Raw genomic sequence first — 12,253 nt, 5'->3', positions numbered from 1 at the left:
AAAAGTACTAGAACCGTAGTTATTTAACATAGAGTATTTGTGGATGCATCGCAACAGTATTTTTAAATACGATTTTTATTCGTATCAATCTATACACGCATCACTGAGCCATTCGATAGATTTTAATGAAATCCTGTTTATGACGATACTTTTAAACCCAAAAATAGTGAAAGCACGTCGAACGTTCTCGCGGAACGTGACGGATGAAACGACTCGTTTGAATTTTTTTTTGTACTACATATGAAATTTAATTTTAAGAGTAATTCATCTGTGTTTAAATTAGAAGAGGTAGTAGATTTGTCAGTTTCTACAGTAGAATCTACATGCAAAACCGGTGGTAGCTTTACATTTAATTTGATGTCGTAGAGTGATTATTCAAATGGACTTATCTAAATCCTTCTTGAATAAGCATATTTTAATTTTGATGTTATAATATACTGTATCTGCACGTGTATAACTACAACAATTTAACGCAAATATGCTACTACATATAAGGATTCCCATGTACTATCAATGAATTGGGAAATAAATTCACAATAATATTAAAACATTAAATAAAATCGTTATAGGTTTAATAAAACCGATGAGAGTCAAACCACGGCCACACCAAACACATCTAATTATGTTAGCGTACCCCAATCAATACCATGAACAGTCTGGTTCACTGAATTAAAATTAAATATTCACGAACCTTCAGTGTATCGCAAACCTGTGGTATGTAAATGTGCGGAGTAGTCGTATCGCGCGGGACTATGTTTTAAAATTACATTATTTCCTACAAACTTACTTACGAAATAAGTAATCTTTGTTTAAAATAAACATATAACGTAAATTAAGGAACACTTGAATTGATACATATATATTAAGATACTAAAAAGAATAATCTTAAAACATAAAACAACGTATAAAGTATTGTTGCAATATAACGATTAATAGGCGACTTAAAAAGTGTGACGTAATGTTTGTTAAGAACTTGAGTAGCGTTTTAGTCGATTAGGGCTTGCTATCAGCTTCGTGAATCGTCAGTTTACAGACACGAGGCGTAATGCGCTTGGTATTCATTCATTCGTGCACAAACATTCGCTTTGAATCTGGTGACGGGCTTCAAATAAGAACCAGATTATAATAATTATATCAAATCTCGTAGCAACTCATCTTGGCAAAATCTTGTACTTTGGTCATATTTATTTCTATATAGTTAATAAACAATAAAATAAAAATATTATTGTACTTCTCGTTTAATAAGAAAATTTAAAAACGTAAAGCGGATATTTATTTTTTATTTCATGATGGACACATATATTATGATGATGATACCGTTGAAGGCAATATTTGACGGTCGAGGCACATACAGAGAGAAAGTTGCCAAAACTTTGTATAATAAACACAAGAAAACTTGCATGGAAATTTTTTCGATCTTAACATCATTATGGGAATGAGAAAGGAAATTTTCCTTATTCCTATACGAACTCTGACGTGTTTTTTTTTTCATATTATAAATTGAGGCTCATTTGATCAAGCATCATAATAATACGAAGGATTTTCATGCCATAAAGGTACTCACATTCAAGCGATGTTTCAAATAAAACATATTTTATCATTTAGTTAATGTTAATGACCTAGCTTGAGTACCTAAATAAGAAGTAAGTATGTTATAAATTAGATTTTTTTTTTATATAGAACAGGTAGGCGGACTGGCAAATTGGCCACCGATGGTATGTGGTCACCACTGCCCATAGACATTGGCGCCGTAGGAAATTTTAACGACTCCTTATATCGCCAATGCGCCACCAACCATGGGAACTGAGATGTGATATGCCTTGTACCTGTAGTTAATAGCTCACTCTTTAAACCGGACCACAACAATATTTACATTATATATTACATTAACACTTTAAAGTACAATATATTCTACAGTCAAGTATTTTTGCTTGGCGATAGAATATATTATACTTTAAAGCCAAATGAATAAATTGTTAGGGTAACATTATTTAAATTAACGGTTAAAGTCGTGTTCGATCTGAAAAATGTGTTTTCATAATAAAACTCGCAAGTAAGCAACCGCCTATCAATGACCTACTGATATCTTTTGAGAAAAGTGTTTTTGCAGTACGTTTCGCCGTAATGCTACAACGTGGGTTGGTTGAATACAATATAAATATAATTTAATTAACATTGAGTACAAATACAATTTTCCGGACGATATATTCCTTTACTTTTAATTAGCCCGGGTGTCATGCCTGATCTCTTTTCCGTGTCCAACCGAGCTCATTCTCGATCTGACACGGAAGACAGAATGCACTATTTCTCCTGTCTAGCTGAATATTCCCCGATAATAATGGCTGCTCTGGTCGGAATTAGGTCAGGAGAATTGTTTTAGTTTTTACTAAAGGTATAAAAAAGTAACAAAATTGCATGGGAACTAAAATTGAGTTTATAAAAATGTTACCTGTGTAATTAAAATCCTATTCGACGTGCGTCCGTCCGTTTAGATGAGCTCAATTTGGGCGTGTATCTTATCTCAATTTTCAATTGTATTATTAAAGTAACACCATCTTATTGGTGCGTGATATTTTTTCAAAGCATGAAATGTTGTATCAACATCATAATAAAACTTAACATACGACATTTCGACCGTGAAGCAATATGAATCTACAGTATTTTATATTCGTAAATCAAATAAATTATTCCCATGTTATTAAAACGACCAATTTATTTTGTTATACTCGAGACCACATTCAGTTGCAAATGTTTGATGACGTTTATCACACACTAATTGGTATTTTGGCCACTACTTTCAACAAACGTAAATATTTGATTTATTTTCCTATAATTAGCCTCACTTATGTCGAAATGAAGCAATCCACTTAATAGGTACGTGAACATTAAATTATTTACCCCAACTAGAAACTACTAGAAATTTGAATGTGGCCTGGCAAAGGAGACCTTTAGTAGCAGTAGGTGATTAACCTAATATTACTCAAAACCAAATCGAAAAGACAAACTTTCATACAAAATTTCGTCCCATAGGCGGTAGTGCATACTTACCATTTGCTCGTTCACTGAACTATTCCAAAAAAACTAATACGATAATATTTATTTCTTTTCTCACAAGCAGAAGCTTAAACAGCCATTTCCATATTTCTTAATTGAGGAATGACGTTGTCACTACGTCATTACCACAAACTTTCATCCCCAATTTTACCTTTTTAATTATTTTTTTTTTGAAAGAGCGAGTACCACTGGATTTTATTCACATCATGGCTTTATACCGATTTCCATATTTTAACGTCACCGTCTTAGATGACGTATTTTGAAAAACGCTGTAACGGATGTCTTTTACTCATAAGCAGAGGCCTAAATACAGAATCCGAAAAAACAAAACATAACTTCGAATTAAAGTTTTTTTTAATGGACACATTTTCGAAAAACCGTAAACAATTTCCTTCGACTCATTGACAGATGTATAATCGGTTTCCATATTTCAAACTTCACAAATAACGAGATGACTTTCTTACAAAATTTCATCTCCCATTTGACTCCTTTAGGAGTCGAATTTTGAAAAATCCTTTATTAGTGCTCACTTTAGCTCAATAACGAATTCCTGTGCAAAATTTCACCCAGTTAGAACCATCGGGTTAGGGGTTACGTTTTGTATGTCAGTCACTACAAAATGTTAAGTAGAAGATAGCATTAAGTAGTTTAAATAATTATTGCATTCGGACATCTTCGATAAATACGGAATATTAGGTAGTAATAGCTGAAATTCTTGGACTTATTTTATTTTATACTTATGCAAAGAAAATAATAGCAATAGTTTTGTTAACAACATTTAGTTGCATAAAATAATAAAACTCCGCAGACAATATTCGGTCTATGTGTATTAATGATATAAATTTAAAAGACGATTGGATTATGCATGTTTTTTGCATGATTATTACAGTAACACTCAACGAAACAAATTAGATAAATCTCAAAATGTATGTATGCCTCTGATTGGTGGTTTCATAAAATCAATCCCTATCCACGTTATGCAAAGCGAACTTAATTTAACACAATTATTTGTTCGAAGACGTTTTTTAGTTGAAAAGTTTTGGGTAAAATAACAATAAAACCATGAATGTTTTAATTGAATTACATGCATTATATCAGAATAATAATTGCTGGCCTATAGAAGTAAATAATAAGAAATATTTTCCTCAGAAACTTGGGTTGGCAATATGGATTTATCTCAGCACATTAAAGTTGATATAGAAGGTATAGATTAACCTAAGCGAAATTATCAACAATCGGAAATACTAGAAATCTGTTAAGAGTTTTTTGTGTAGAAAATATAAATTTTATAAAATCTATACAGAGGTAGTTGCGGCGTTTTTTGATTATCAGACTAAAATGAGCATTCATTTAAAAATTAACGATAAAATTATGTATTTAGAGCTGATAACTTGTAGCATTTGGCTCGATGCACCTCGACTTACCGAGGTATACCGACAGCCTTTCCGGTAATTAAAACTATTCTTAAATTAAAAAGTAATAGTAACAACATAGTCCTGCAATGGATACCTGCTCATATTGGCCTACCTGTAAATGAGATTTTTGTATTTGCCAAACAAGCATCTGTCGAAGTAATTTTAGTTGAATATGAGCCTTATTTTATAGACATTCTACATGACTAAAGTTCGATGCAAGCATCTATGAAAAGAGTTTTTTGACAAGCGCTCTAACACAGACATCCGGTATAAAACAATCCAACTAAAACCTTCATAGTTGGATTGATGGAGCCAATATGAGCAGGTGTAATATTGTAACATCCCTTCGACTTCGGTCCGGACACATCTCGTTAAATAAGTTTGCGTATATGATGGGTAACACAACATTAACATTTTGTGACGAATATGGGATAATGGAAGATTTTGTGCATGTAAAGTGAGTGTGTTCAGAACGAAACCGAAAGACTAGAATTTTTGCATAAGTTTAATTTTACATTTGAAGTAGGTTATTACAATAGTGTCCTTGCAGCTCCGTCTTCTGGCGCAGCTAAAGTATTACTTAAAATAATATGTAAATTTGTTAAACGCAGATAGATACAACATTTGTTGGTGTATATTATAATATTATGTTTTTATTTTTCGCTATTTTTTTATAGATTTGTTTAAAAATAGTGTAACTGTAGAACTATGAGGGTTACATTTTCTAGTTATGAAAAACCCTCTTTTCTTTAATATATATATACATATATATACATCCATATATATATTTCATTCAAATATTCTCTAAGCTATTGCGATATATAATAGAATCTTTGAAATATAAATATATTTTGGAAAATTTAGAGTTTGCGTATATTTGTCAGAATTGAATTTGTTATTTTCATATCCATGTAGTTTAAACGATCATTATTATTTTTTCATAGAGTGTTATCGATTCGAAACTAGCAGTTTTATTGTATTGATTATTGCAAGTTACAGCTCCAGCTTTCATTGCACGCTCATTCTGTTTGTTCTCTTTTCGAAAAGACTTGTTTTGAAATTATGAAACAAACCTGATTGTTAGGGAAGGTCCCGTCCTTGTCGATGGCATTAACTTGCGTGACCTTCGTGCCGATGGGTTCGCCTTCAAGTACAGTTTCTTGTTCTCGTTCCGTGAATAAAGGTATTTCGTCGTTGACATCTTCGAGCATTATGTAGACTGTCGCCTCTGAAGCCAGCTGCTGAGCTCCGTTGTTCTAATTAGAAATAATTAAACAAATGTATAAATTATATTTATTCATTTAACGTACGAAAAATAATACAGATGCATATTTCGATCAAAAATGTATCTTCCACCCAAGAAGGAAAATAGAGAGTAGACACTAATAATGAATTAAACACTAAATTACAATATATAAGACACAGATATTTCAATATATGTATTAAAATTTACATCTTGATATTTGATACAAAAATAAACCCATTATTCCTAAAAAAAATATGTCATCATTGAAATTCCCGAAATGTAATTATTATTTACTACATAAAAGAATAAATAAATAAAAATATCTTAAGCAAGGCTCACCTCTACTCGAATGGTTAGATTGTATTCTTTAATGCTTTCGTAGTCTAGAGGATGATTTACTTTAATGTCTGCCCAAGTAAAACCATTGTCAGCCCTTTGTTGTAAATAAAAAGTATGGAATTTATTCGTCTGAGCCGTAGATCCGGGCATGAGTCTGTAGAATACGGTTGGGTTGTTCTCAATGCCCGAGCTGAAAAATCCCCGAAACGTTATAGAAAAAACGATAATTTAAGCAAATATTCACTAATACGGCTACTTCAACGAAACAACATCGAATGCAAAATACTCAAAATAATAAAGGGGTGAGAGAAAATAATTTCATTAATATGAACTTTTGATTTTTTAATACTCCAAACAAATTAGTACAAATCCATAATTTATAATCATCCACACGTGTAATTGAAAGTAACATATTATGGAATTGTAATAATTTGAATTTGAAATATATTTTATATGCATAAAATGCAATAAATTATACAAAATTTGATTACTAAGACATTCATTTAAGGGAAACGCTCATAAAATAAATAAATGAAATAAAATTTAACTATGATATGCATGGTATGGTAAATATTTGAAACATTCTTTAAAATATTTACCCATCATATTTAGTATTGATTTTGGTCTATTTATAACTACACTATTTTCAAATACTATTTTAATTACCTAAATAGTTAAAACTCTTTAAATTCTTTTATATTTATAAATCAAACAAGCGGTTATGAATAGTCCAAATAGAAAACACATTTATTTCTTGTTAAAAAGGAAAATTCTTGTAAAAAATTCGCCTTATATAATCAATAACAAGTAACAAACTTTCGGGTTAATAAAGTGAATTAGTACAAGTTTCGTCTTCCCATGATCATGTGAGTTTGAAATGAGTGATTTAGGATGAACAGATAGACAATAAGGATGTGAACCATCGACCAAAATTCATGTGATGAGGCAATTTATGCAAAACATTAAGTATTAGGTGGCCCGTTGCACTTCGGTGATGCTCATTCAAGTTGTTATACTTACCAAACAATACATTACTATTTTTAAAATGCTTCTTTAATTGTAATAATGATTAACCTATTTGATGAACTTAAAGATATATATTTTGCTTTTTTTGTTAGTTTATTACAGTAATAGTCTGTGTTGTCTAATTTATAAATATATTTTATTTAGTGTCTCTAGACAAGACTTTTATGATGACGGATTGCTATTTAAATTTCAGTAACGCTTGTCATTTTGTTTATTATATAAAAAAAAAAAGTCAGATTAAGACAATATAAATTAAATCAATGACTGATGCAGTCCTCGGCTATTTGAAACTTTTATTTATCTCCTGGCTTACCGATTAAATTCTGGGAGAGCGAATCAAATTACCAAATAATTAAAAATATACTTAAATAAAACACTTGATTTGAAAAAAAATTGGTAAAAATTAGGACCAATACAAATGATTTTATGGAAACAATATACTAGACTCAAATTTGATCTACAACATTAGATTTTAGATGCATCTATCAATTTATTTAAAAGTTTATTCATGACATAATTCGACACTCGGGATATAAGAAAATTCCAAAACGTTATTATTTGACAAATATCAATTATAATTATTCTATTTTTTCTCTTTATAAATGTAATAAATAATATCCACGGTAAAATAAAAAAATTAAACATACCAAATGACCTACCAAATAAATTAGTTCGTATTTTGGAATACTAATCCCTAATTTTGTTACATTCTATATTCTCTTCATTGCTAACATATCAATTAAACATGAATAATCCAAGCACTAGGAAATTAAAAATAAAATAACCTAATTCATCTACTTTACGATCATTGTAATATCATGCTTACACATAACGTCGGAGACGAAGGAAAACTAGAACTTCCACTCGGAAGTCGTATTTTAGGACGGTAATGCATAATGCCTACATGCAAAATATAATATGACACAGAGATTTATTAATTGACAGATTACCTACAATTAATAGAGTTTCATGACGACCTCAAAAATATTTATACAATTGACTTTTATCTTTACTTATATGATCGAGTAACACAATATACATTTCGTAATAATAAATCGGTCAACCACAAAACGTCATGAGTTATATAAATACTTTTGAAACGTCACAGAGTGACCCCATTCCACATAAGCAGTGAACCCACTAAATGCACGCTCGTGTATCTCAAAAAGACCGTGTGTTCGTGACAATGCGATTGCAATTCACGGACATAAAACATAACATCGTACTGAAACCACCATGAGTGAGGCAAATAATAACGATGGTAGAGGAGGCGCGCGGCGACTGGTCGCGCGTGCCGCCGCCCGCGCTCATCGCGCGGCGCTCGCGCGCGGTCGCGTCGATGAGAGCGGGCGCGCCGCGTCCGCACTGCGTGCAGGGGGCTGCGTGCGGTGCCCGTGCCGAACAGTTAGACACGCACCTTGCTTTAACGGACACCACTTTGGCACCCACGGGCAAATTCTCTCGAATGTAGATCGGTCCGTACACCGTGTGGTCCCACACGGGGGGATTGTTCGCGCGATCCACTACGTCTATCTGGACCTCCACGGTTCTGGACAAGGGCGGGAAACCCTTGTCTTGAGCCATAGCCTCCAACTTGTACGTTTCTCGCTATCGGGGAAAGAGTCGATGGAAACAGACAAAACCACGTCGTTAGTAGTGTTAAGGAGTGGAGGAGCGGCGGGCCGGTGAGCCCGCTGCGCCTTATACCAACCTGGCTTTCACACTGGTCACTACGGTACCCACTGTGACATTCTCTTTGATGTGAACGGGGCCATACGTGGTCATGTCCCAGATGGGGGGCTTATTGTTCCTGTCTACCACGTCTAATTCAACGTCCACGTCTGCGGAGGAGGGCGGGTCGCCTCTGTCGGAGGCGCGCACGCGCAGTCGATACCTGTCCCGCTACAGATACACGGGTCAGAGGTCAGCGGGGACAAAAAAAAATAAAACACAACTCAAATATAAACATATAAGTACTGATTGCTAATAAATAATTAAAACAATTAAAAAATAAATCGAATATAGACCACTTTCAGAGTTTAATTATTGAATCGCTAATTGCTCGAAATAAAAGATCATCGAAGAAACATACATTCGTCGACCTCACATCCACTAAGCAAAACTAAAACAGAGAAGATAGTTACTGATAGTCAACTAATATATCGAAATCCACTCACGACGATCGCTTCCACGCAGAGGCATCATTCGTGCTAACTTACAATACATTTGCTCGTAGCAGCCGATGTAAGAGGGTGCAAGAAAATAAATTGGAAATAATACGTTTTCTGTATTATACATTTCCGGTCTGTACATTAGGGAAAAAGATAAACTGTACATTATTTATACTTTTTACAATAAATTAACTAAACTAATTAAAAAAAAATTAAAGTAAAATAACAAAAAGCAGGCAAATGCATGCAGCTCTGCATACAAGACATGGCGGAAAGGTCAGGTTGTCATAAGAAGGTTTTAGTGACCTCGTAACGACTACATAAAAACGACACTCATTGTAATGAATATATTACAAACGATGGACGTTACGATTGACTGTACAAATTTTAGGTTTGAGAACGTTGCCCCTTTCACAGAAGGAATAATGTCACAACTGGCCAGATGGCCAAATTGCCTCACGGGCAATCTGACCATCTCAGTTAAATACTAATAATTTATTTATACTAAGTAGTGGCACCCTGTAAAAAATCCATAATTATGATGATTATACTAATAAAATGATATTATGTGGTATGAGTTGTCGTCTTGGCGGCCGGAAGAGTCAGAGGCTGGGATCGAACCGCCCGACGTGGGATCTCTCCGTAAATAATATCAGAGATTAGTAACAAAACATGTACTTACATAATCGTAATACTGATAGGTATGTTCAAAAGCGTAAGCTTCTCAAAATCAACCGATTAAATTACAATAAAATAAATTTTAAAACTAATCTGTGCGAAATATACAGAAGTGCTGTTACGGAAACTGTACATGTTTTAGAACTAAACATAGGTCTCAACGGTGAAATATTTACAGCAGTATCACTTCAGTCATAAATATTATACACAAGTTCGTATTTATCATAAGATAGTCAATGCAAGACGGTGCTGCGGAAATAAATGTTAACGAAGGTTGGGTGCAGAGCCGGCGCCGGCGGCAACTGAAAGTAATCGTGCTGAAGAAGAACAAGCGCCGCGCCCCGCGCCGCGCCTGATGGACAACTACTCCTCCGGGCCACTCCAGCTATGTACAGCAGCGACAATTTAGAGCTATTTACAGTAACAACTTAAAGTAGTGCCAATTCGATCCTAGGGCCTGTAGGTAGCATTCATCCACCAAACTTTACAGTAAAGTTGATCCCTTTCATTCATCGTTCTCGCCAAGTTTTCTCTCTCGTTATCGTTTATTGCGAATCGACATCAATACTTACGTCTAGAGGTTTCTTTAAAACTATCCATCCCGATTCCGGTTGGATCTCAAAGTATTCTATATCGGCAGGGTTATATGGAGCGCTCAGAGTATACACTATGGCGCCGTTATTATCGGCATCCTCGTCGGATGCCGATACCCTTAAGATATTTGTGCCTATACTGGCATCCTGTTTAACATTCTCCACATATTTCTGTAAGATATTAGGATAACTTTTAGATGTGGTCTTTGGAAGAGTGGCTCGTGCATAAGCTGATACATGCAAGCTATAATTAATAGTACAATTCTATTTACAGGAACACTTACCTGTCTGTCGAATAGTGGTGGGTTATCGTTAACGTCCGTTATCTCAACTGTAAACGAACAAACACCTTCCAACGACGGTTCTCCCTGATCAGTAGCTTTAACGGTTACCGATACAAATTTTCCATCGTCGCCTTCTCTGTCAAATACCTTGTTGGTAGAAACTTCCCCAGTTTCTTCGTCGACGGTGAACTTGGTACCTTTCTGATTTGGTTGTTGCACAATAGAATACTTAACCTGGCCATTGACCCCTTTGTCTTCATCCGTTGCATGAACTTTTATGACTGGACTGCCGTTGGGAGCCCCTTCTTCTACTTTTGGAAAATATGTGGGACAGTCTTTAAATATCGGTTTGTTGTCATTAACGTCCGTAATGAATACAACGACTACAGCAGTCGACGTGTGTATAGTGGCGTCTCCGTTGACGCAGCAGGCGCCATCGTCCAGTGCGGTAACATTGAGTTCATATTTATCTCGATCTAAGGATATAGCTTTGTTATGCAATCTTATAACACCAGTGATTTCCTCGATGACGAATTGGCCCGAACTAGTACCCCCACCGACGAATCCGAAGCGGACATTATCACCGTCTTTATCTGAGGCTACAACGGTCGTAACTAAAGTATTCGGGCCCGCATTTTCATCAACATTAGGGGTGTATACTTGTTGAGAAAATTTTGGTTCCTCGTCATTTTTATTCTTAGTATAAACCCTAACGGTCGCAGTTCCAGTTTTAGCTGGCTCTCCTTTGTCCTTGGCGGTGACGACGAATTCATAATAGGCGTTATTGTTGTCAGCATCTAACTGTTTATTGTTTGTGATAATGCCGTTGGAGTCAACACTGAAGTGATCATCTGTAAATAAGAAAATATATAGGCATTAGGTTTTATTTTATTATTGAAATTAACAAGAATTTGAGTTTGAGTTTTAATTAAAACTAGAGTGGTACCTAATAAGACAGGTTTTCACAAAGCCCTACCAGCAAGTTTTTATAAGTGACTCCATAAAAAAGTCTGCAATTGTAATAATCTGATTAAAAAGTTATTCGTACAGTAATTGATTGTGTAGCTCATAAGGTTTCTACGAGATAGTTGGGTTAACAGGATAGCAATCCTTTTAAATAATTAATTGTAATATATAAATACATTATATAAAAAAGTTATTGAAATAAAGCAGAATGTTATTAAATTTCAACCTTGTCTTACAAGTGAAGTTTTTTGAATATTTTTGGTCAAAACATATCATAAAGTCTAAAATATATTTTAAAGCTATAATAGTAATCGGTAAATTTGACTATCAATAAACAAGTGTGCCAAAAAGGGAACGCTAACTTATTTAATTGGTTTCCGCTTACTTAAAATATATATAATTAAATTGGGTAGTCGGTATCCATACTATTTATAACGACATTTTCCTAGCTCAGTCAATTATTATGGATTACTTGTATATA

At 34.0% G+C, this 12,253-nt stretch overlaps 1 protein-coding gene across 5 annotated transcripts in view; it reads right to left on the bottom strand.

Moving 5' to 3' along the window:
* The window catches only part of LOC113394476 (neural-cadherin), a 305,699-nt gene that overhangs the window by 243,259 nt on the left and 50,187 nt on the right, over positions 1 to 12,253 (bottom strand). For 4 of the 5 annotated variants that reach the window (XM_064220568.1, XM_026631798.2, XM_064220570.1 and 1 more), the window contains exons 7-11: positions 10,807 to 11,657; positions 10,502 to 10,693; positions 8,498 to 8,688; positions 6,055 to 6,244; positions 5,543 to 5,725 (exon numbers count right to left, since the gene is read on the bottom strand). In XM_064220568.1, the coding sequence (XP_064076638.1) occupies positions 5,543 to 5,725; positions 6,055 to 6,244; positions 8,498 to 8,688; positions 10,502 to 10,693; positions 10,807 to 11,657 (1,607 nt within the window). Of the gene's footprint in view, positions 1 to 5,542; positions 5,726 to 6,054; positions 6,245 to 8,497; positions 8,689 to 8,791; positions 8,983 to 10,501; positions 10,694 to 10,806; positions 11,658 to 12,253 lie in introns of all 5 variants that reach the window. The other variant, XM_064220567.1, reaches the window with a different exon arrangement.

Source organism: Vanessa tameamea, chromosome 4, assembly GCF_037043105.1.
Source record: "Vanessa tameamea isolate UH-Manoa-2023 chromosome 4, ilVanTame1 primary haplotype, whole genome shotgun sequence".
Taxonomy (NCBI): domain Eukaryota; kingdom Metazoa; phylum Arthropoda; class Insecta; order Lepidoptera; family Nymphalidae; genus Vanessa; species Vanessa tameamea.
Note: the sequence above shows the minus strand (reverse complement) of the source record. Positions and strands in the feature narration are given on the sequence as shown.